The 23,603-nt window shown below is 41.6% G+C and overlaps 1 protein-coding gene across 1 annotated transcript; it reads left to right on the forward strand.

Moving 5' to 3' along the window:
• Positions 1-99: 99 nt before the first annotated feature.
• RB195_011256 (uncharacterized protein) lies at positions 100-14,551 on the forward strand (the record flags this gene model as incomplete). Its single annotated transcript, XM_013442922.2, has 16 exons — positions 100-141; positions 206-295; positions 364-494; positions 4,897-4,975; positions 5,026-5,133; positions 8,642-8,741; positions 8,864-8,976; positions 9,066-9,168; positions 9,231-9,387; positions 9,443-9,555; positions 12,206-12,351; positions 12,489-12,596; positions 12,659-12,757; positions 14,051-14,200; positions 14,256-14,375; positions 14,435-14,551. 16 exons carry the CDS (start codon positions 100-102, stop codon positions 14,549-14,551), a joined length of 1,776 nt encoding a protein of 591 aa, XP_013298376.2.
• Between the last annotated feature and the right edge of the window lie 9,052 nt (positions 14,552-23,603).

Here is a 23,603-nt window from a genome sequence, read left to right on the forward strand (position 1 = left end):
TCATTCAATCCTGATAGGCTGTTTTTGTTTACTAGAGAAAAGTCTCTTAAAAGCGACAGTTAGCAGAGTCTGACATCACTTCGATGTTTTAAATGTGTTATGCGGTGGTTGCGAGATGCCCTTCTGGGACTGATTGCTGAGGTATGTGATATTGGATAGTCATTGAGGCAGATTTGTGCCATGTACCGCAGTTTCTCGAATTCAGATGGTTCTTTCACAAAATACTTCACAAACTACTGAAACTACCTCAGAAGCAACTTCTAGCTTTTCTTCGAGTATTGCCTTTTTCAGCGAGGTGGAACTTCATTTCATTCTTCCTTCTGCTGGTATAGCACCGCTCTATTACTGAAGGGTCATTTTCAGGGAAGTACTTCGGATGACGTAACTAGTACTCGTATTACCTCGCTATCAGATGGCACTACTACTGTTACTGCTCCTATTACTACTAAGGCAAACATTTCGTCTCTTCTCTATGGGATGGTCGTTAACTACAAGTGCGTAGGAAACTTTTCAACTTTACATATACGGTATGGTCGGAAGCTCGAAGTGGCGCAGCGTTACGACTTTGCTTTCCACTTCTTTAAGATTCTGCAGTCCAGTTTTAGCTAATAAAGGACCCATCGGCAGAGCATTAGCTAACGGAATTGTATCACAAGTCAGATAGTAATTAATACTGTTGGAACGGTCATGCTGTAAAATTCCATCGATAATTATAATATTGATGACATATATAAGTCGAACATTCAAACAGTCAACAGTACGGGTACAATTAATTTTTTCGTAGCAATGACGAAAAAACTTAGATATAAAACAGGACATCCCTGTACTAGCGCGTTTGAAAATTTTGAATCGAAATACCCTGGTCGTACATTATGGTTTATGGAATGTGTTGGTTGATTTAATTGAGCCAAAACGAGGTGTTGCTCTGCGAGGTCCCATAATCGGCCGCGTTTGAAGTAGCGTGGTTGAGCTGGAGGTTGTTGTGGAGGTGGGATCCTCGCTCAAGATCAAGTATATTTTTTTCTTGGGATTTTCCCAAGATGAAGGTCGTAAGGCGGGGATGAGACCGAAAGGTAAGGGGTCATAGTTGGTACCTGTCTTTGAAGTGCGCTACTCAACTTACTCGACTTAATCGGTAGGCAGGTGTTACGGCCTAACGTGCCTATACGCATCTTCGTCGTCGTGTGTCGTCCTCACACTTATCACTTATCCATCCTGTTAGATATCAGCTAGGGCTCGCAGGAATCTATCCGTACCTCGCTATTCCATAATCAGCGAAACCCTACGTCTGAAACGAACTGCCTATCAACGCCAAGAGCGTTAAAATCGTTTTAAGCGTTTCCTTTACCGCCTCCGTCCAGAACTTTCTTTTACGACCAGCTCGGGTCCGGGAGCATCCTCAGGACAACTTGGACAAGATGATCTCACGATCCCATCATAACGTGACCAAAGAAATAAAGACAGTTTTCTGTGACTAAATCAGAATGCTGGGCAAGACGTTGGTATTTCCACGTGTCATACTCCAGTACACCATATCCACTTCCGAATAATGTTCTTTGTTATGACAAATACACATGGGGCGGTGTACCGCATTCGGTAAGAGGTTACGCTGTGGCTACAATCGATTGGAGGTTCGAGTCCGCCCTAGTGCAGTCTAAGCCTTTCATCTTCCCGGTCGATAAATTGGTAGTAGTCTCTTATGGGAGGATGAAAAACTGATTTGACAAATCGGCTAGCCCCGCAAGTCATTGTAACTCAGAGTTGATTAACCTCAAACGAAGTCTGAGTTGAAGTCAAACGCATAGGCGCATCTCCGTAGGGACTAGCCAAGGCCGTGCACTTTATCCTTTATCCTTATGGCACCCCATCGGCCAACCGTAGCCTAAGAGTCGTCTAAACAGCTTTCTTGTCCATGCAGTCGAGCTTCTCCATCACCTCGACGACTTTGCCCAGGCCTCAGATCCCTACGTGCGGATTGGTAGACTTGCAGCCTCTCTTCGTTGGCGATAGAGGTCGACTAGAGCCAGTTGGCCAGTGAGTTGAATATGAGATAGGCTTTAGCGCATCTTTTTGAATCTCTCTTAGTTGCTACTGGTACGGGTACGGGTGTCGATCAAACCTGGGCTAGCTAGTGTCCTTCTTAACCCAAGCTTGAAGATGGAAGCATTAGCATTCTCTGGCTGCTCTGAAATCCGTTTGAAGACGTTTGGGGTAGCTTTGCTGTCTTAAAGGATAAAGTTAGGATAAAGTTTCTGGCGTTAATCAATCCGCTTGGAATGCGCCCCCACGTTCACTTCAATTCAGAATCGTTTGATTTTTACGAACGTGTATCTGGCCTATACAATGACTTGCGGTGGCTAGCCGATGTGTTAAGTCAGTGTTTTTATCCTCCCAGACAAGTCTGGTACCAATTTATCGACCCCGGAAGGATGAAAGGCTTGGTGAGCGCTAGGGCGGATTCGAACCTCCGATCGATCGTGCAGGAAGCGGAACCTCTAACCGCTACACCACACCCGCCCCTTTTGCTGTTTTAATCCGTGCAAAATCGTGTCCGATATTTACAGAAGCTGTTAATGTAAACTATCGAGTGCTAGAGTGAGTATAATTCATTATAAATGATGTGGTAAAAGTTCTGGAGATTTTGAAATGGAAAATATAGCTTTTAACATGTACAAACTGCCTAAAATCGCGATCTTTTCAAAAGATAAATTTAGAATTACTATCGCAACTATTCAAATTTAAGCATTACTAATTTTGTCCAAGTATTTTTAATATTATATCCAAGTATTTAAAAGAAATGGAACAAAAGAGGCGATTTGGCTAAGGGACAGTAGTAGACAGACATCATTTCCCTCGTGGCTTGCACACGACGCTAGGTGCTCCTCCGTTACGCCCAATTCAACATATTGAAAATCCGGTTAATCATTAAGATAGCTAATGCACAAATCAGTTAGAAGTCCTGTGAGAAGTTCGACTGGTACTGGCGCAGCGCGTTGTAGTTGTGGTTTTATTAAAACGGTCAGGAATCAATCCGCAAAAGAAATGAGATTTACGCACTCAGCATTCATTCAGTAGAAGAGTTAAAGGCAGCATACCACGAATCTGAGGTAGTGCGGATTTCATATGGAGTATCCGTATGCGGTATCGTAGATTATGAAGACGGGGGTAGTTACGCTCATCTCTCCCTGTATCACTGCAAACAGCCGCCTCCAGAATGCTGCTTCGTACGATGCCATCCATTGCAACGCCCCACCCCTTGCGCCGCCTCCGGCCTGCGATTCGTCGAAAATCAATTCGAACTGCCCCGACAGGCGGAAAGGGACGCTACGCGTGCAAGGGTGGCGCGCTGCAATAGAAGGCATCGTACAAAACATTCAGGGGCATTCAGGGGCTGGCTGCTTGCAGTGATTCAGGAAGAGATGAGCGGAACCATCCCGGTCTCCATAATCTACCACCCCGTATACGGATACTCCACCTGAAATCCGTACCACACAGATTCGTGGTATGTTGCCTTTAAATGAGCATATTTCTTGCGATGACCACACATTTTCAATCGAAAATAGAAGTTTCGACGTGATCAATATGCAAAAAAGAAATTTACATTTTGAAACAACAACGAAGTTCCCAAGAATTGCCACGCCACACAATTTCGTAATTTTGTAGAGACAGATTTTGCTCGGATTTTTGCGAAGCTTGGTGTTTTTGTCTTTCCTACTTCTTTTATCCTAGCTGAGAAGAATAGTAAATTTGTCTTTCTTGTTTCGATTTTTCTTAAACTAGCTTTTGAGAGAACTGGGACAAAGATAAAAATTTGCAGCTACGAATTTCTCTTGATGCCTTATCAAAACGTGCGTTTATCATCCTTATCAAAAGGTTTACGGTACAAGTTCTGCTTCTGAATCTTGGAAATCTAATTCTGTGTAGATTTTATGGATAATCATGATTGATATCACTGTTTACGACCGTTTTACAGTCCTGTACAAAGAGTGCTTGCGTAGGTAATCAGACGATCGTCGTTCCTTCTTGTCATGGATGATAGATAGGTTCAATTAACATTGTAAAAGTTTAAAAGTGGTCTATCTACACAATAATCGAGATAATAAATACAGCGATTACTGCCGAAATTGAAGCATGGCTGCATACCATCCAAGGGTTGCTATCCTACCACTTTTTTGTTGGTCTGATAACTCCTGAACATGTTACCCGACCAAAAGTCCAAAAGGTGACCGAAAGTCAAGTCAAGTCAGGAAAGGCTCTACGCGTGTTTATGAATCTCAAACGATTCTGAGTCGACGTCGAACGCAAGGATTGGTCAACGTCGTACAGTTTATCCTTCTGACTCACAATATTTTGCATGTGTTCAAACGTCAACTTACATAACTACTGGCGATCAGGGAGGAACAGCTTTCAGCTTTTTTAGTCTTCGTATTTAAACTGAAACTGACTGTTTGAATTTGACGAGATGATGAAATCACTCATTCTTTATTTTTCATCTTCCTGATCTCGCTCGTTTTTGACTGCGATAGCTGATCACAGCAGTCACTTCAGACGGTTAATGGTGGATGGATCAGAGTTTTGCTCCATACATCACACAGCTCCAAAACACGCATAATACGGGTGGAATTAAATCTGAACAAGGTGACGTTGATGAAACAAGCGTTTAGAAAAACAATTTTCACGTATGGTGATGATATGTATAGCTGCACAAGATCCCTTGACGGGCGAATAATATAACGCAGACGCCAGGGATTGTTATTGCTAGTTGCGGTACTAACTAACCAGCATTCTTAGTAAATCTCTTGTTTTTTTCTGCTAATTATGATGAAGGAATTTCGCATAATACGCTTGTCTAGAAATGAGTCCAGTAAATTGATTTGCCACATTGTGATTTTACAGTAAATTTGATTTGCCCGTCTTGGAAACTTCGCGTGATGAAATTGTTGTAATTGGGAACAATCTGGAAAACGTTTCACAGGTGAGACATCCAATTAGTTAAATCGTTCTTACAAATCCCTTTGGTTTTAGATTTGGTTACATCCCGCACCGATGTGCGATCCAGTAAGGGACAGTCGAGCAGTAGAGATGCAAATTCAAGCACCCTCGTCCACATATGTGGTGACTACTATGAAGAAGGTAAAGCTGAAAAAAAGTAATCTCATGAAAACGTCTATCTCCACGAACATTGTTTTGCGCGGTGGTGTTAAACTAAAATCAAAACAACACAAAACAAGCAGAAGTTGGTTTTGGAGGGCTCAGGGCCACTGGGGCGAAACCAAGATAAAACGAGGCTGTTTACTTGATATCCAGACATTGTAGAATTGAGCAGTCATGAAGTGTTTGGTCTCTTCTGCTTTCTTGTTTTCGAAGATGCAGGTAGTTGGCCTGTGGAACGTTTCCAGCACGAGATGACGCCCAATAGAACATCTGCGAATACGAGAGCGAATGAAAGAAATGAGAGCTCATCTGCCTGCCATAATTCCCAAGTATTCAACCTAATGATGTTGTTCCCGTTTTTGCCGAGGTGTCGTTCTTCATCATATTTAAGTTCTTGCTGTTCAGTCTTTGGTCAGAGTGGTATAGAGTCTACCTATATGCCCCTATTCCAAATTCGGCGAGTCTTTCTTGAATTATCTCTCTTGAACAAGCTACGAACGTCGACTTTCCCCAAATCTCCCCAAATCTTCTTTCATTACTTCCTTCTGGAACTTTATGACCAGGTAGTTTTTTCCTTTTCGAATTGGAGAGCAAAGTTTTAAGTGAACAAGGGGTTCTGATGGACTCCATACGGCGTGAACTAAGAGGCGAAGATACTGTCTTGTGACTACTTTGCAGACGGTATTGCTTATGTCCGACTACAAACGTTTGATTGAGAAGGCCTTAGTTCGTTTTTACTTTGTATTACTGCTGCTATTCGTCAGTGCAGGTAATAGAACCCATCCACAAGTTGAGGCCGCGTATACAAATCCGATTGTTACCTGCACGTGGTGTATGTTGATGAGTGGAGAGTATGTAACTGCGCAGTAGCTGTAAGGAATGGACACAACAATGAAAGGAGTTTTGAGCATCGTTAAGATGTGCCTTTGTACGACTGCAGAAAGCTAAATTTCTGGATCATAAGGAAACGACTAAGGGCTATTTTTGATGTCCAAAATACCACAGCAGCAGAAAGTTGATGACCAGCAGTCGGAATTGATACAACTGTAAGGATAGGACTCAAATAACAAACCGATGCGCTTCGAAAACGGTGTTATTTCGTGGAACAAACGTCGGACAACGGAAATTGTCTGGTAGACCTTCGCGAGCAGACGTATCTGATTACAGCTCCCGTCATCTTTGGCCTGAGCTGCTCTTCTGGGGTTAAAGGGGTCGCCTTTTTAACGCCAGAACGGTAGCTCAGGCGGAAGATGATGAGAGCAGCACAAGTTACGTTCTTACGTTCTGACATGGAACACCCGCTGTCGGAAATCCGAAATATGAAGCAATTCGGGGAGTCACATTCGATTCCTACTACTGCTCAGTGGTTGATGAAATTGAATCGACTCGTGTAGCTTCATATCAACCAAAACTCGAAAGATGATGAATATAGAAAGTTCTTCAAACGGGTGTACATTAATATGGGATTACGGATCCAGAAGAGAGTGAATTACGGCTACTCTCTTACTAGATTTCCGAATCTTTAGCTAAGTGTGACTGGAATGCCGCAAAAAAAAACGCCTTCGTCTTTGCGGAAATAAGATCCACGTACAACCTTGTTTGTGTCGGTCGGCAGCGCTGCTGGTGAGATCAGTCTGGAGAAACCTCTGATGAGGAAATAGTGTCGTCAGCTGAAACATGATAATGAGAAGGAATAAACGTCAAGAGCTAAGGGGTTTGAAGAATTTTTGGGGGAGAAGTATGCGAGAGAAGTCTACATTTTACTAAGACACTACAAGCTACGAGTCTATCCTTACGCAATTCCCGCTATCATGCTTTTTGGATAGGAGACTTTGGCTCGGATATATTCAAAAACGGCCACCCCGACGAAGATGAGAATACCCACGTCAGACCGTAATATCCGTACGGCATCTGAGTGCAGCGTATCAAGCGTCCTGAAGCGATGTGGAACCGCACCAAACGCGTAGAGTTTGGGAGGTAGATTGTGGAAACCAGAGTGGTTTCTCTAATTTTTCTCTTGTTAAAAACGGAGAAGACGTGGTTTCATGACAATTTCAATAGCAAGTGCCACTCTTGTGAACGTGCCGCATCCAAATGCGAGCGGTCGCAAGTCAATAATGTCTTCTCACCGGCCTATTCAAGTGGAACAAATATAGGCTGCTGACGACACCGGAACGTGTCCACAGAGATGCGTTCTAACGTACTTTTTAGGAACTAAAGCCATGTCGCTTTTCACGACGAGTATTGAAAGAGTTGAGCGGAACAACGCTGGGATCCGTTCATCCTTCCCTAATCTACTACCGAACTACGCTTTTGCTGTGGGTTCCGCACCACTTCTTAATCGTCACCCGCTGCCTTTGAAGGCATCACCCCACGAATCTAGGGTGGTACGGGTTTCAGGTCGGTTATGCCTATACGGGGTCGTAGATGGGGAAGAGGATGATTCCGTCCATTTCTTCCTAATTAGCGTAAAAAACGGCGGAAGATGCGGCACGTGCACAAGGCTGGCGCGCTCTAATAGGACTCGTTGTAGAAAATAGCGCCCCGGAACGCTCGAAGCCGCACCTTCGGACCGTTTTCTACGGCGATTAAAAAGAAGTGAGCGGGATCTCACCCGTTTCTGCAATCTGCAATCACGTGTAGGCTTTGACCATAGGAAATCCATATCCGGTCAGATTCGTGGGCCTTTAAGTCAAGTAAGTCAATCGTTCGTCCGTCTATTCTGATTTCTGTCGAACATTCGAGGGGACCCACATCTAATTGTAGTTCAAAACGCAGCCGATCGCGATCGTCCCACTTTGATCCCAACCGGTTTCTTCACAGCACCGCTTTGAGTGGATTCGGTTACGCAACTGTACCGTGCTTCATTACCGGCTGCACTCGAAGCGCTCATTTGATTCCTGCTATACACTAATCAGACTGCAGGCGATAGGCTACAACAGTGTCACATCCGCTTAAAGTCATCACTCCTCGAATCTGAGGTGATACGGATTTCAGGTGGAGTATTCGTATACGGGATAGTAGATTATGGAGAGGGGAGTGATTCCATTCATTTCTTCCTAATTGCCGTAAAAAACGACCCGGAAGATACGGCTTCGGGCGTTCTGGCGCACTATTTTCTGCAAGGAGTTTGACTGCAGCGCGCCAGCCTTGTGCGGCGCCGCATCTTCCGGGCCGTTTTTTACGGCAATTAGGAAGAAATAGACGGAATCAACTTCCTTTCCATAATCTACTATCTTTTATAAGAATGCTCCACCTGAAATCTGCACCACCTCAGATTCGTGGGGTGATGCCTTTAAATTTATTCATTTTCCACTTCAAACGGTAATGTGAGGTAATGTGTGCAAAGTAGAGGAGAAGCATGCGTTGTGGACATGCGTTGTGCGCAGCTGATTGAATACATATGATTATGACCCGCAATGTTTACACATGAGAACATTCACAAGAATTGTTGCGTACAGAATTTTGAATTTATGTACTTTTACAGAAAGAAGTGTACCGTGAAGAATGGAGATATCCTATCTTTCTATGTACGGACCCGAGGTCAAAGCCATCGGAGTTCAACTCGATTATCGTTGAAGATCACAGTGAGCTCATCTTTGTTGGGAAGGATTTAGACGCATTAATAGTTTACATTATTGGTTGTTGAGAAAGAAAAGCAAACTATCTAGAGATCCTTTACAAAATAAACTCGATCCTGGTTGTTAAGGAGATCCTCTACTCCCAATTCTCATAATTATCTACTGCACCTTTTTACTACTCAGTGCGCTCTTCACTGGGTTAAATCTGTCCTTAATGTCTCTAGATATGGAAGATCTTCGTGTGAGTTCATTTTATTCTTCAAATTGTTTGCGTGCTTCTCTCCTCTATGATCTGACCTGTCTCATTGGCGTTCCTGGTCATTATTTCAGCGAATCAAAGAGTATGACGAGAATCCTAAAACCCGTCGTTATGCAGCAAATATAATTCCAATTCGGGAGAATGGAAACTTCATGTTGTGCACCATTTTGATTGGTAAGGATTCTTACAAAAAACGATGAATGAAACGACGTAAATGTATAAGACTATATCTGCAGGCAACACTATTTGCAACGCAATCGATGTGCTAACATTTGATAGAATTACTCTCAATTTGGATTTATTGGATTGGGAACGGATTCTTCTTATAAATATTGTGCCTGCAATGTTTATTATCATTTTCTCTGAAATCATTCCTCAAGTTATTTGTACTAAGTATGCTGAGAAACTCTACAATGTCAGTAATGCCAACACAACAGGCCGCATTTAGATATGCTTTGCCAATTGGAAGTCGTTGTCGCCATCTGATGGTATTTTTTATGGTAATCACATATCCAGCGAGCTATCCACTGTCAAAAGTTCTTGACTGGGTAGTGGGAAAAGGTGGGTATCTTTGTAGCAAACCAATACTTTTGTCTTTGCGTCGTAGTCAAAGGGTAAGCCAAACCTAATAACAGACACAATTTCTTTGTCGAGCATCCTTTGTAAGTACCTTCGTTTCTTTGGAAGTATCTGACGGTGATGTGCAACATCAAGAGTTTCCCTTAGCTTCTGCACGACGGATGATTCCAACCACCTGATTATTCAAGTCTCTCTTCCCTCCGGATCGATAAATTATTAGTCAAATTACTTGAGTCGATAAAAGTAGTGATTTGATCATTCTTTTAAAACTGGCAAATCATTGTTGTAGACCCCATACGCGTTCATGAGCATCTGCAATACTGAATTGAAGTCGAACGCGTAGGTGCATTGCAAAATCCTTATCCTTCACACTTTATACCCGTTTCTACGATGGACTAAGTGTTTTCTTTCCCTTGGCTCTTGACTTAACTCTGTTCGGAACGACGCATTATCATAAAGCGATTTTTCTTTGGAGATTGCATTGCTTTTAATTCCTAAAGAACAGGAACAAGTTTTGCAGTATCAACACTTTTTTTTCTCTTGTATTCATCACTGACAGCGTAAAAATATCTGCATCGCTGCCGTTTCGAGTTATGGAAATAAAACTGGTCTTCGGTCTGACACCACTCGAATGTGCCACCATAAGCTGTTCCTTGCTTATTTTTGAGCATTTTCTTATTTGTTACCGTTCCGATGATGTGCAAGCCGATTCTGCGTTGAACAAGAGTTGTTCGCAGAACTTTTCTGGAACTATGGTGTGCATGATTGTTCGGGTTGATGACTACGGCAAGCATAGTTGACAGCAAATGAATTCGGTAAGTGAGCGTTTTCAACTGGAACAGAGTTGAAGGAATCTGCACTAAGCCGAGAAGTAATGTGCGTTGCGTTCCTGCAAACGCATTATCCTCTCATCCGATTGAACGCTCAACAACGCCGACTATATGTCAAAAATTCTGTCGTTTTCGAATAATGTAGCATACACACAGCGTAAAACGTGTTGTACCATGAGGACGCAATGCGTCCGTCGTCAGTGGAGACGTGCACAGAAATCTCCCTCTATATATATATATATATATATATCTTTTTGCTTTTTAAAATTTTTACCACTGTTTAAACTTTTGTTAACGTACAACACAGAATGAATAAGCACATGTACTCAAATATATACGTACAGCAAAGTCCTTTTCCATCAGTTGTATCGCTTGTTCTTCTCATAGAATGTCTCTAAGATAATAGTTTGTAGAGATTCAATCTGTAATTTTTTTTGTATAGAAATGTGTATGGTCAGCATTAGTTAAAAAAAGGAATTCACTAAGACGTTGTTATCATACCCTTGCACTACTACATCGAAAGCCATGAGAAACAAAAGAAAAGAAGTCCGGGAAGTCCCCGGCATGCTGCAGAGAGTTCATTGCGCCCCTACCTCGCGTCGTTGTGTAAAAGCACGTTTTACGCGGACTGCAACTTTCTTTTGTGAACGTATTCATAAAACACCCGCGCCCACTCCCAAGAATGCAGTGCGAAAGCACGAATCGGACAGCGCGGGAGCGAAGGTTGATGGTTGGCAGCTACACCATTTGCACTTTGCTAATGACATCATTCTGAGAACATCTAGTATTATCCAAGCAACACGAATGCTTGCCGAATTCGATCAAACATGTGGATGCATCGGTTTCCAGCTTAACCTCCAAAAGACGATGGAACAGATGGGTCTCGGATGCCCCATTCACGCTCAACGGAACGAACATATCCGAATGCACCAGCTACGTTTATCTGGGTCGGGAACTGAACATGATGAACGAATGACCCTCGAACCGGGCGGGCGGATTGGAGAGCGCATAAGAGCATCGAAGATGCAACGAAGAAGATCAGGAACACCCGGACCTGTGGTTACCGCTTTCACTCCTCAACACCACATCACTTCCTGCTTTGATCTGATCTTTGATTTGAGAAAATTTGATTTGAGAAGGTAAGTTCGCAAAAAAGAATATGCGCTTAGCGTCGTTGAACGCTCCATCAAAAGAGTGATGCTGGGAGTATGCCGCTGCACCCAATACAGGGACGAGGTTCATAGTTCTATCCTACGTCAACGATTGAAGATTAGAGACGCCGCACACGTTTGCAAAGAAAAGCAAAATAAGGTGGGCCGAACACATGATGCTTTTCAGCGACAACCGTTGAGCCAGAGCCGTGAGCAACTTGGTTCTATCAAACTCATTAAAGGAAGCCTGCCGACCCGATGGAACTTCTTCACATAGACTTTCAAAGGAAAATTTGCTCAATGTAAACGGAGAAAGCATTAGACGATTCTGGCATCTGATCGGGATAAATGGGAGTACTACTAGCGCAAATCGACGAGCAAACCGGCGAACAGTGGGGGTGAAGATAATAAGGGTGATATGTTTAAATACCTTTCTTAAGCGTGCCAGCAGGAATATCACTACCGGCAAAGAAACAAAATAACACTGCAAAACATAGTGAAGTAGAAACATTTAGCGCGCTGTAGCGTTCTTTGAGCCTCGTAGCTTGTTGAGCCAACTGAAAAATGTAGACGGTTTATTTCCTTCTCATTTCATCACAATATATTTAGAAAGCCTCTCTTGGTGGAGCCGTGCACAAATAATTTTTCCAGAAGCTCGCTGGACAATGGATCGGCGAATGTTAGGAAGCCTTATGCGTCAACAGAAAAATGAGACCGCTAATATGGCAGCAGTTGTCGAGAATGCAATGATGTTGCAAGTGAAACGCGTCAAAGACGTTATGACACCTCTTGAAAAGGTTAATGAGAAAAAAAGTTAAGTTGTAATGGGTTAAGGGTAAGGAAAAGCGTCACTAATTCCTTTTCCCTGGTTATAACGGTAGAGTGTTTCGAATAGGTCCTAGAAAAAAGAAAGATCCATGTGATCTTGTTCCAGGTTTTTATGATGTCCGATCGAACTGAGGTAAATTTGAAGCTTAAACAGCAACTAAGCGAAAATCGTCACACACGAATACCCGTCTACAAAGGAGATGACAGGAATTGCGTCAGTTTCGAATCTCGTATTGAAGACGTACTCAGAGTAGGGATGTATAATTAATTGTGCAGGTTATTGGGGTCTTAAATGTGAAGGATTTGCTGTTGATCGATGAGTCATTGGACGTACATGTAGGAGCGATCATGCAGCTGTGGCACAGGAGTGCACTGGTGAGAATTTTTCACTAATACGAGAGTTTTCAGATTAGAACGACTGAAAACACGTGTTGTCGTCGACAATGCGTTGCGTTGATGTGACATGTGACATCCGTAGCTCGGTCCATACCTCCACTGCGCGATGGGAGGATAAGGCGATGGTGTCGATGAGGTTTCAGTAATTTTTCGTATAATTGTGCGCGACTGGGAATGCTTGTCGCAATCACAAACAATGTTGTTTCTTTATTGGCAACGCCCAATTACCGTTGTGTCCACCGGTGGGGAAGGGTCAGAGTCCATCGAAAAGATGGAGGTCAGGTTCACACAATACGTTCCGTGGAAGCTGTGAGGTAGTTCTGTTTTCTGGAAATTGTGCTGATGGACTTGTTGATTTTGATTGCCTGTTCATCACCTTCTTTGTCTGATAAGATGTCTTACTCCGTAATGGTAATGGGTAAAGCACTCAATGGGCTTAGATTTGTGGTCAGTGGAGTCGAACGGCGTAAACCTATGCACCCTATAGGATGTTTCGGGCACAACTTTGATGGAAGGAAGAAGGAAATGGGGAAGAGCGGTTTCGGAAGGGGTGTATCTGCGTAATCAAGCTAAAGCGTAAAGTAGCTGTCTGTGGCACCAACTAGATAAAGGAATGCACCAATTCCAAGTCAGAGTACCAAAATTTCCGTATCTCGATGCTGTAACATTTCCTCGTCTTGATTCAGTGTTGGCTTTCTCCTCCTATTATAACACGACATGTACAGAGTTGAGAGGGGCGGCATAGCGCAGTCGGTGAGAAGTTCCGCTGCAGTTGCGGAGGTTCGGATACACCCCAGTGCCAAAGGCATCTTTCATACTTTCGGGGTTAATAAAGTTGTGACAGAGTTGTCTAGGAGGATAAAAAAAAACTGACTTGCTTCAGCAAAAAATCATTGTAGGGCTGTAAGGTGTACCGTAATCGCTAGGAGATTCCGCTGTAGCTACAATCGGTCGGAGGTTTGAATTCGCCCTAATGCAAATCAAGCCTTTTATCCCTCCAGGGTCGACAAATTGGTACCAGACTTGTCTGGGAGGATAAAAACACTGAATTGGCACATCGACTAGCTTCCGCAACTCATTGTAACGCACGCGCGTTCATTAACCTCCAACGAAGTCTGAGTTGAAGTCAAACGCGTAGGCGTATCCGCTTAGGGATTGATCAAAGCCGTGCACTTTATCCTTTGTCTTTTATGTGTATCAACGATAGAAGTACGTCATATTGACACACGAGAACATTTTCCTGTCTAGCGTCTGGTCTCCTTCTCTATTCAGTTCCGATTCGTGACCTCAGAATCTCCAGTCGTACAGTTGATGCTGGAGCTTAAAAAGGGGATTCCACTTGCTATCGTAGTGGATTACCAATATGACAAGAAGTGCTATCATGTTACTGGTATCGTAACTCTTGAGGATAACCTGGAAGAGGTATGTTGGCATCTGTTATTGCATACATATATAAACCGAATGATGTATATCCTAGGTGATTGGTGAGATCAACGATGAAAAAGATGTGGTCGGTAGTGGAGTGATCGCTAGTGAATATTCAAAGGATGCTGCCTTAAGAAAGACAAAGAAACGGATTATAAGCCCTAGTCAAGAAGTAATCTCTTTTCTTTTTTACAACTTCTGTAATATATCGTGGACAACAAAAATTTTAAGGACCTCATACAGGATGAGAATATTCCTCTCCTAACGCAAGCGCAACCTTTAACTCCGCTGAAGAAAAAGAAACAGTCTTCTCTTAAAATTGGGTCTAGAGAAGAGCAACTTTCATGATCCATTTGCATTTCTATTTGCGCTTAACGAAATCATTCATACAAGAAATCTTTTGATGCTCATTTTGAAGTATAAAACAACTTCAGTTGTTAAAATATTTAATAAACATCTGTATTAAGTTTTTGTTTTGTTTGCTTGGTTTCGATTTTGGCAGATAAGATGTCAAAAGGGTATTGGTGAAGGCAATGCTGGAAACAGAAAAAGGTGTTTTGCTTTCACCTCGTATTGCCTACTTACACTTCACTCGTCCGCAGCATAAAAACAGTGGTTATAGTCGGTCCAACGCGACATTAAGCTCGGTGCAGTTGCGCAAGCGGCTGCGCTCAAAGCCATACGGTGGTGCATAATGGTTAGAATTCACTCGGATACTTGCTGACGCCATTCGTCGCTGCAGTTCACGATAGACCCCCCTCGATCCCTACTGCTAGCTCAACAGCGCCACTTCGGGCGCAGCCGCCTGCGTAACTGTATAGAACTTCATGTCATTTTGATTCCCCTGTACCTGATTTCATTTTACGTCATCTTTGAGAGCATTGAGGGTGCCCTTGTGGAGTTCACTAACCTCTCTTGATTCTTTATTTAAATAAAATACCAATAAGTATACTATTTACGATCGAAATTTTAATAGATACTTCTGCCCAAACCAGCCTGTCTTTGCAACCTGCAAAATTTGTATTGCATCTGTACTCCCGCTACGATCTAGTAGACATTTTTCTTTTGGGTCAACGAAGAGAGGACAGAATAGAGAAAGTAATGACAGTATAATGGTCGAGAATCTCTCTGTGTGTATATCATAGAACTGACTGCATCAACGTTCTCATACTCACATTTTCGTTTTCTTATCTGAAACCAAACTTTTGAAGGTTTCTGTGGATTATATTATACTTACTGAATACTTATAACTACTTATACTGAATGATTAGCTTTGGTTGACTTCACCACCGAAACCATTCGCTCTTAGTCACGATCATTGCAGCTTCGAATTATTCCATTTACCATTCACCAAGCCACCGCTTCACTAACTTTTCTGGTAGCAAGAAAAAGAGCGGTGAACAAAGCTGAAGGCGATCTTTACTTTCTTCTCAAAACGAGTGAAATTGATGACTTAATATGAATTCCCTTATCGTCTGCTAACAATGCCAGTGTCTTCTACTACTTCCCTGGAGTCAAAAAAAAAAAACTTTTGCTCGCAGTAATCTATGTCATCGAATTTCACTACGAAGAATTTTATCTGTTTTCGTCGTATCAAGGAAGATGAACGGTGAAAAAGAAATGAAAAGAGCGTTTTTTGACGTACCTGTGTGAAAGAAGTGAGTCAGACCTGGAAATGTCGAAGCTACGGCGGTTAGGATCAGAGAATCGTCGTCCGACTGCCAGTCTGCTTCGAGCAGTTCTCAGCTGAAACTCTTCAATTCAAAGCCAGGAAATTCTTCTACTTAAATCGCAAAAAGATTTCAAATCGCTGCGAAAACATTCAGAGAAGGTCAAGAAATTAAGAATTGCATTGGTCATGATGTAGATTGACTACTGTGAATATTCTGAGCTTTTGCACTACTCTTGCTCTTTTATTTGTAGGAATTTCTTCTGGAATTTTGCTTTGTTTTGTTGTTGACATTGACATTTCGTTGCTCCTGAAATTCCCGTTATTCTGATTCATTCTTCAATTATTTTCTGCGTTATTCAGTAGGTCTTGTATCGGAAAAGTGTTAGGATCAATCGATATTTTCGTGTCCTTAACACCTGTAGAATGATCGAATTCCACCTTGTTTTTCAAACGTATTCCTAGTTTGAGTTGAATCTACGAGGAAGTGTCTGATCGTACAAATCTAATAGTTCTTGTTTTCAACACTGTGTAAGTGTTGTAAAATTTGTATAACTCAAGAACGACGCCACACTTCCTTTTTTGTTCCCCTAAATTCGAATCAATGCTGAAATTAGAGAAACAATCCGATTTGGTGCTTTTCTGGCAGGGAATTCGAGCTTTTTGCTGGCAGACAGTAATTAGTGAAATTTCAACAAAAAGCAACCATCGTTAGGTGAAACACGCGGCGACGTTTCTTCATTCATTCATTTGTTTTTCATTTCAAGTCCACACATCTAGTGGATATTTTCAGCTGTGCCAGACGCATTCCGTGCCTCTTCGCTGCAAAACAAAAGAATATAAGCCTGTTGTAAAGAAAGAGATGAACAAATGGAAAACAATGCCTAAGTGGATAATGGGCATAACAAAGCGCCTTTCCATGGTCGTCTTTCCTGGATGCCATATAAGACAAGCCATATGGAAATCCCCACGCGGCTACAAATTGCTCCCGTGGATGGCTTCGCTTATGAAAAAGAGGCTTAGCTGGCTTGAACACTAGCAGATGATCAGCTTCAGCGAGCCCGGCTCAAGTATCCCATTTCGAATGCATCGTCTAAAACCGAGCAGCCAAGATTGTGTGTCTCGTGGCTGCTCAGCCTTCACAAACACACGTCACCTGCTGGAAGAAAATCGTAGGGATTTGTGGAAGTTAATCATTGATCTCCTATAACATGCATATTTTATTGTGGAAGAAATGTTTATTTAAATGCAAACGCCTTGTACGCCTTCTTGTAAAATGAGCATTGCAATTCTCTGGTGACAGGGAAAATTAGGGAATTTTGAAATGTTCTCAAATAAAAATAGGATAACGTCGATTCGATTTTCATGTTCATAATTTGTTTTCAGTGTACTTCTCTGCAACTTTAACACTTTCGAAGGGATCGTTAAGGAAAGGGGGTTCGGGGTTTCATCAAATTTTCTTGGTGAACCATCCATTCTCTTCTTCACTCTCTAAGCGAAATTTTCGGAAGTTCGTTCGCGGTTCCGGTTGCGCTTTGTTTCCAATGTTAAACGGCTTATCGGAGCTTCCTACGTAGTTGTGAGAGCAGTTTGTCTCCTTGCAAACATTTTTGAAAATTAGCGAAATCTATCAAGAAATACAAAAAGAAAATAGACTGGATCTGCTGGGACGATAAATTGGCACCAAACTTGTCTGGAACAATAAATAAGCTGGCTTGATGCGTCGGTTGGACCTCGCAAGTCATTGTAAAGGCCAACACGCGTTCCAAAACCTCAAATTTAACGAGTTGCAGTAAAATGTGTTGGCGCATCCCAAGTGGATTAAGCGTTAGAAACTTTATCTGTATCTTTCTATATGAGTGAGTTTGACTCTACTCAGAAGAAAACATTTTTCTCCTTACATCCAACTTACCATGATCTACTTAGATCAACACCCTCAGACTATCTATGATCTTTTGGATAAATTTTTTCAAAATGAAATATGACATGCATCTAAAAAAATGTGTTTTTCTCGTCCTACATTTGGTGTTATTTGCACCTTCTTCCTTTTATCGCCAGAACCATCCTTGTCCTTGTTTTTTTTTTTGTGATATGATGCACACTTTCGGATCCTGTACAGGTGTTTCTCCTTTCACGCCGATCTGCCATTCAGTTTTGGAACCCAAAAATATTAAAAAGAAAGGAAATGAAGTCGGCTAACATTAAAAAAATCATTTCCAAGGATTTAGTTCCCAACCCCCGTTGTAGAGCGTTGTATTTTATCGTGGCTGCGAAAACAAGCCAAATCTCTTAAGCTCTACACACAATCATTTGCGCCGAACTAAATGGGAAAATCTGCAGGAAGCCAGTTCAGGAAAAAAGAATGATGCAAAAAGAAAAGAAAAAAGTGGAAAGGGTGGCGAGTGATCAATGTGAACAATTTATATGTATACATTCCAAGGAGTGATGGCTCGTTACGTTTGACAGCAAGGAATCGAACTATAACTCCATCATCGTGAAGCGGAATAATATTTTCTATTCTGTTTTATTTTTACAGGATATACGTTGTTGAAGGAAGGAGGAAGAGGGAAACTTTTTTATTTTATATCCGAAAAGTTTCCCTGCCCTCTGCATTGGGAACACTATTCTCCAAACGAAGCTGAACGTCACTCATAGAATCTTAATACATAATGATCCTTACAAGTGTTCTGGAAGTATTAACTGACACCAGACGGCTTCTCTAACAGCGATCGCGCTAAGCGCTGGCTAGATCCGTGTTTTTTAACTCCAAGTTTTTTCTTCCAATCCTTTGGTTATGTTCTTTCTTTTCCTTCTAGCTAGCTGGACTTCGACCAGTTTGAGCTGTTTTTTCGAAGCTCTACCCTCTAATTGATCTACATTTAATCCCAGAGGTGATTAGTCGTTCACGTATAACAAAGGTTAATGAACCCTCCCGATTGAGGTCCCTCAACTCGTTCTCAGTGAGTTCCTAACGGACTCGTTCGTTCGTTGGCCACTCAAACTCTCTGGCAACCATTGCTCTACTTTAGCGTTCTTCACTTAGGAGAAAGGTGCTCCTCTTTTTGAATTTCTTTTTCTGTAGCAGAAGAATGGCCTTATAACTTACCACACAATGCGCTAAAGAGGACCAACTTTGCTGAGAAAATCTAGGAGGAATTCTAGTGAGCCCCACACTTTTGGGTTTTCTCTGTGGCATGCCTAAGAGTGTTTTTATATAAACAAATAAAGAGACACAGAAATGGTAGATTCGTTTTTATTGCCAGAAATCTGGGGCCTCTTTCGCAAAAGGATATGCTTCAGTAGGAAGATGTTATTCGGATACGAACTGGGAATCTTGAAAGGGGTTGTCGTTGGGTTCAATGCCTGAATAGGATGGATTAGAAACACGGTGATTGAGATATTCTGTAAGGCTCACTGTAGATCACAGTTTGCCGGTTCTTCTCTCAAAAATCTCTTCAAAACCTCAACCATATTTCAAATTCAGCAACCTTATCTACCGTCAACAATATACGAGTAAAATTTCTAAACTTCTTTTGTATGAAAAAACAATATATGAAAAAGAACATCACAATTATTCTTCGAAGCTGCAGGAATGATGCGATGACTGTTTCGTTATCAATAATTTTTTCGATTAAAATATTTTTTTGTGCAACCAATTTACAAAAAAAAAGTTGATGCGAAGGGAAGCAGACAACGTGATATTCAATAACATATCTTACCGTCAATAATCGAAAAATATTTATTTGGCTAATAGATTTTCTCGACAATCTATTAGCCAAATAAATGACGAGTAAAGTCTAGGCTCTGGATACGTGTCCGTTCCAGACAATAAGGGCTTTCTTGGATCCTTCGCTAGAACACGGCTCTCGAATCCTCTATTAGCATGTGTGGCACTGACACTTCCAAGATGATTATAAACGCAAATCCTTTCCAAGGAAAAGGTTCAGCACACTTGGCTCTGCAGAGAAAAGGAACTCGGAACTGCTTCAGCAGAAATATTTACTGCATCACATAGCTCCAATCTAATCTCACTACTTTACTGCTACTGAAATTTCTTTTAAGAACACTTTTGCACCTTTCCCTGTATAAAGCACCATTCACTGTGCCAAAAGTTGCAAGCTCCAGTTTCAGGACTAGAAGAGTGCTCGAGTTGAAGTGAAGGAGGGTAAAAAATCCCTCCTCCAAAGCACTTTCTGTCCCATCAACGTTCGCATAAATTTCCACTTCCGAAAAAAGTGAAGAGCTAATCCCTGTTCAGTGCTCTTGAGTGAAGCCGAAACGCAGCAAAATTTCACGGGCATGTTTTGCCGGAAACATCGGCAACAATTAGCCTTCCGGACTACGGTGCTGGATCAAATTTGGATAGTGTTTTCTCTTGTCAATCAGCACTGCTTTTGTTACGTATTGTGATTCTTAACAAACTTCGGACGACTTTCCGGCAAACACCGGATTGTTTTTGCGGCTAAAAAAAAGCTGCTGGTGATCGTTGGAACTGGAAAATGTTAGAACATTTCTTGGAGAGAAGCCACTGTTTTTCCGAAAAGGTTGCGGATACGAGTTCACTTCCAGGAGGAAATCATCATTACTTTTGAAATCACAAAGTAACACCCGTTTTTTGATTATTGCAGGAAATTTCTGGTGTCGGAATATTGTGTGTTGTTTGGAAATACTTCTACAAAGGGAAGTGTTGGAGCCGTTACTAAGCACAACCATGGTTTTTGCTGTCTCCCTGACGTTATGCTCGGAACTCTTTTGAGTTTGAGATTTAAAAAACCATAAGTGCTTCCAATAACTGCTAGTTAGTCTTTTCTGTTTGGAAAAAAAACAACTGGGTTTCTACAAGTAATGGAACACAAAGGATTGCAGTTAGGTGGTTGAAGCTGGTTTTTGACCAGACAATTTTTTTCCTAACAATTGTTCTTGGAACACTGGAAAAGGGCAGAACACAGAGATATACGTAGGAAAGGAAAGCATTAGGCTGAATTATCAATACTTTCTACCCACGTAATTGGTACCTATTGTCATTGCATATGAATTATGCTAAGAAGAGATTCTTGCTATTGGTACGCAGATAAAGCTTCGATTAGCCTTTACGCCCGTGTCTAGTGTTGTGCAGGGTACGGTTAATTTCTCTTTTGCTCACCTTCAACATGGAGAATCAAAAAATGCACTTGCGCTATGTAATGCTCCGGGAATTTAAACAAGATAATAGTGCTGCGGCCTCCGCACAAGAATATCCAGTGTGTGCAGTGAAGGAATGGTAACCGAGTAACCGATCGGGCGGTTAGGAGTTGGTTTGTTAAATTCCGCCCTGAAGATGTGACCTTGAAAAACAAACTAGAGAGGAGACCCTTCAGTTTTCGATGAAGATAGTACTGGAACTCAGTATTGGAACAAAATCCACGTGAAACGACGAAAGTGTTTGCAGAGAAGTACGTCAATACGTCACAATCAAACGTTTTGTGATTTTTCTCACGTTGTTTCCAAAAATAAGTGCATGAAAGACAGAAGAGAAGTTATTTCGGACTCATTCTCATCTGTTTAACTTTCACTTCCTTTGAAAAATGAATGGGACCGCAAATAAATTTCAGTTCTTCTACAACCATCTACAATACACTTGTGATATTGCGTGGAGTGTAAATCCAAGCAATATTTCGTGGTTTTATAGTATTCTAAGCTTGCTGAGTGGGTTTAGTGTAGCGGTTAGAGGATGATCCGCTTCCTCCAAGCAATCCACGATCGATCGGAGGTTCGAATCTGCCCCAGTGTTCACCAAGCCTTTCATCCCTCCAGGGTCGATAAATAGGTACCAGACTTGTCTGGGAGGATAAAAACATTGACCTGACACATCGGCTAGCCATAGCAAGTCATTGTGTGGGCCAGTTGCACGTTCGTAAACCTCAAACGTTTCTGAATTGAAGTGAACGTGGGGCGCATCCGAAGCGGATTCATTAACGTTAGGAACTTTATCCTTATCCTTTTAAGATTGTTGATCTTCGATAAAAAGAAGCAGATAGAAGCATAATGGCGCCGTTGAGAGTGAAGCACTTTTCTTTTCTTGGACACATTTTTTGCGTGATTGCTTCTGAACAATCAGACCTCTCTTCGTTGCCGCTGTTCTACTAAAAGTCACATAAACTACGCATTGGTGCTGCTTCCGGTAGTGTCCTGTCAAGCCAAGCAAACGGAGTTATGGTACGTAGGTTTTATTTAACGTTCTTTATTTTCACTGACATTTTTTACAAAATGCTGCATATTTTGCAACTTCATCCTACATGAGCAACTTTAATGAACTGCATGCAGGAGAAAGTTGATTAGCATTCGTCACTTTGTCCTCTTGTATCTCTTAGAAACTTAGCTGTTCCCTATTATTCTGTTTCTTTTTCGTTAGATAAAGAAAAAGGAGCAATTGTGAATGTGCATGTATGTGCATTTCCCCTTCTTATATCCAAGAAACCTTTCCGGAAATTTCTCCATAACACTTTGGATTTAATAATATCTACTTAATATCAATTTCTCTTGGAAGTTTACAAATGTAAATAAAAATTGATTGTTCATCTCTTTAGTCAATACTATGATCTTATTATTATTGATATTGTCACTATTATTATTACTACTATTACTATTATTGTTATGAGTAAGTAAAAAATTACTATTATTATTATATGATTCTGAACATCCGGCTAGAGCCGGACCTTGGAATTCTTGCGGAGCGCATCTCGTTCGCCTTCAACAAGAATGGAAAATAAATAAAAAACATAGTAAATAATAAGAACAATGGAAATTAAAAGTAGTGGGTATTAAAAGTAATGATTAAAAGTATGGAAATTTTTGCTGCAAAATTAAATTTGTCGTATCCCCAACAACGCTTTTCCTTTTTTTTTGAAGAAATTTAAGCATTAATGAGAGATTTCAAAGATTCCTTAGTATTACATTAGGAGAATATTCAAACCCGACTTCACATTTATGTTCTTCCGAGAACGCTACAATTTTAAAACATCATTCAAAATGCGAGTTTTTCTTCTCTTTCCCCAATCAAGCATAACACACCATTTGCTGAACTTGGAATAACATGAACGTTATCATCGTAGTGATAAAGAATTAGGTCTACCCCAGATCAAGTGAACCATTAACTTCTATTTAAGCAGCCTTTTGCATGCGTGCTTCGAAATTCTGAGTAAAGGATGTTACTTACCTGATAAGGGGAACGCGCCGCGGTATAGGCATACAGAGGAGTGCGTAAGGATAGATATTAAAACTTGCAACTGTCAGTAACATGCAACGGCTCACAAAATTTCATTTAAATAAATAAAAAATCCGCTCGGTTGTATCGCGCGGAAATCCTGCAGCAAGAATTACAATTCTATGCTGTGGAGTCTCCTCGCTGCCGACTCACCATAGCGACGCCGTGGGACCTGTCTCACCCTATTTTACTGCTTTCGGTGCCGGTCCACTCATTTGACCTCGTTGGACCCGTCCTACCTCTTCGAAGGGAAGAATGAGGGTTCCGCATGTTGGAATATTCGTGCTAATACCTCATTTCCTACTGTTTTCTGTCTGACTTACGTTACATTTTCACTTTCATTAAAAGCATCACCCCACGAATCTGAGGTATGCAGATTTCAAGTGGAGTATTCTTGTAAGGGATAGTAGATTATGGAAAGGAAGATGATCCCGTCCAATTTTCCTAATTGCCGTAAAAAACGGCCCGGAAGATGCGGCGCGTGTGCA

Source organism: Necator americanus, chromosome III, assembly GCF_031761385.1.
Source record: "Necator americanus strain Aroian chromosome III, whole genome shotgun sequence".
In the NCBI taxonomy this organism is placed as follows: Eukaryota; Metazoa; Nematoda; class Chromadorea; order Rhabditida; family Ancylostomatidae; genus Necator; species Necator americanus.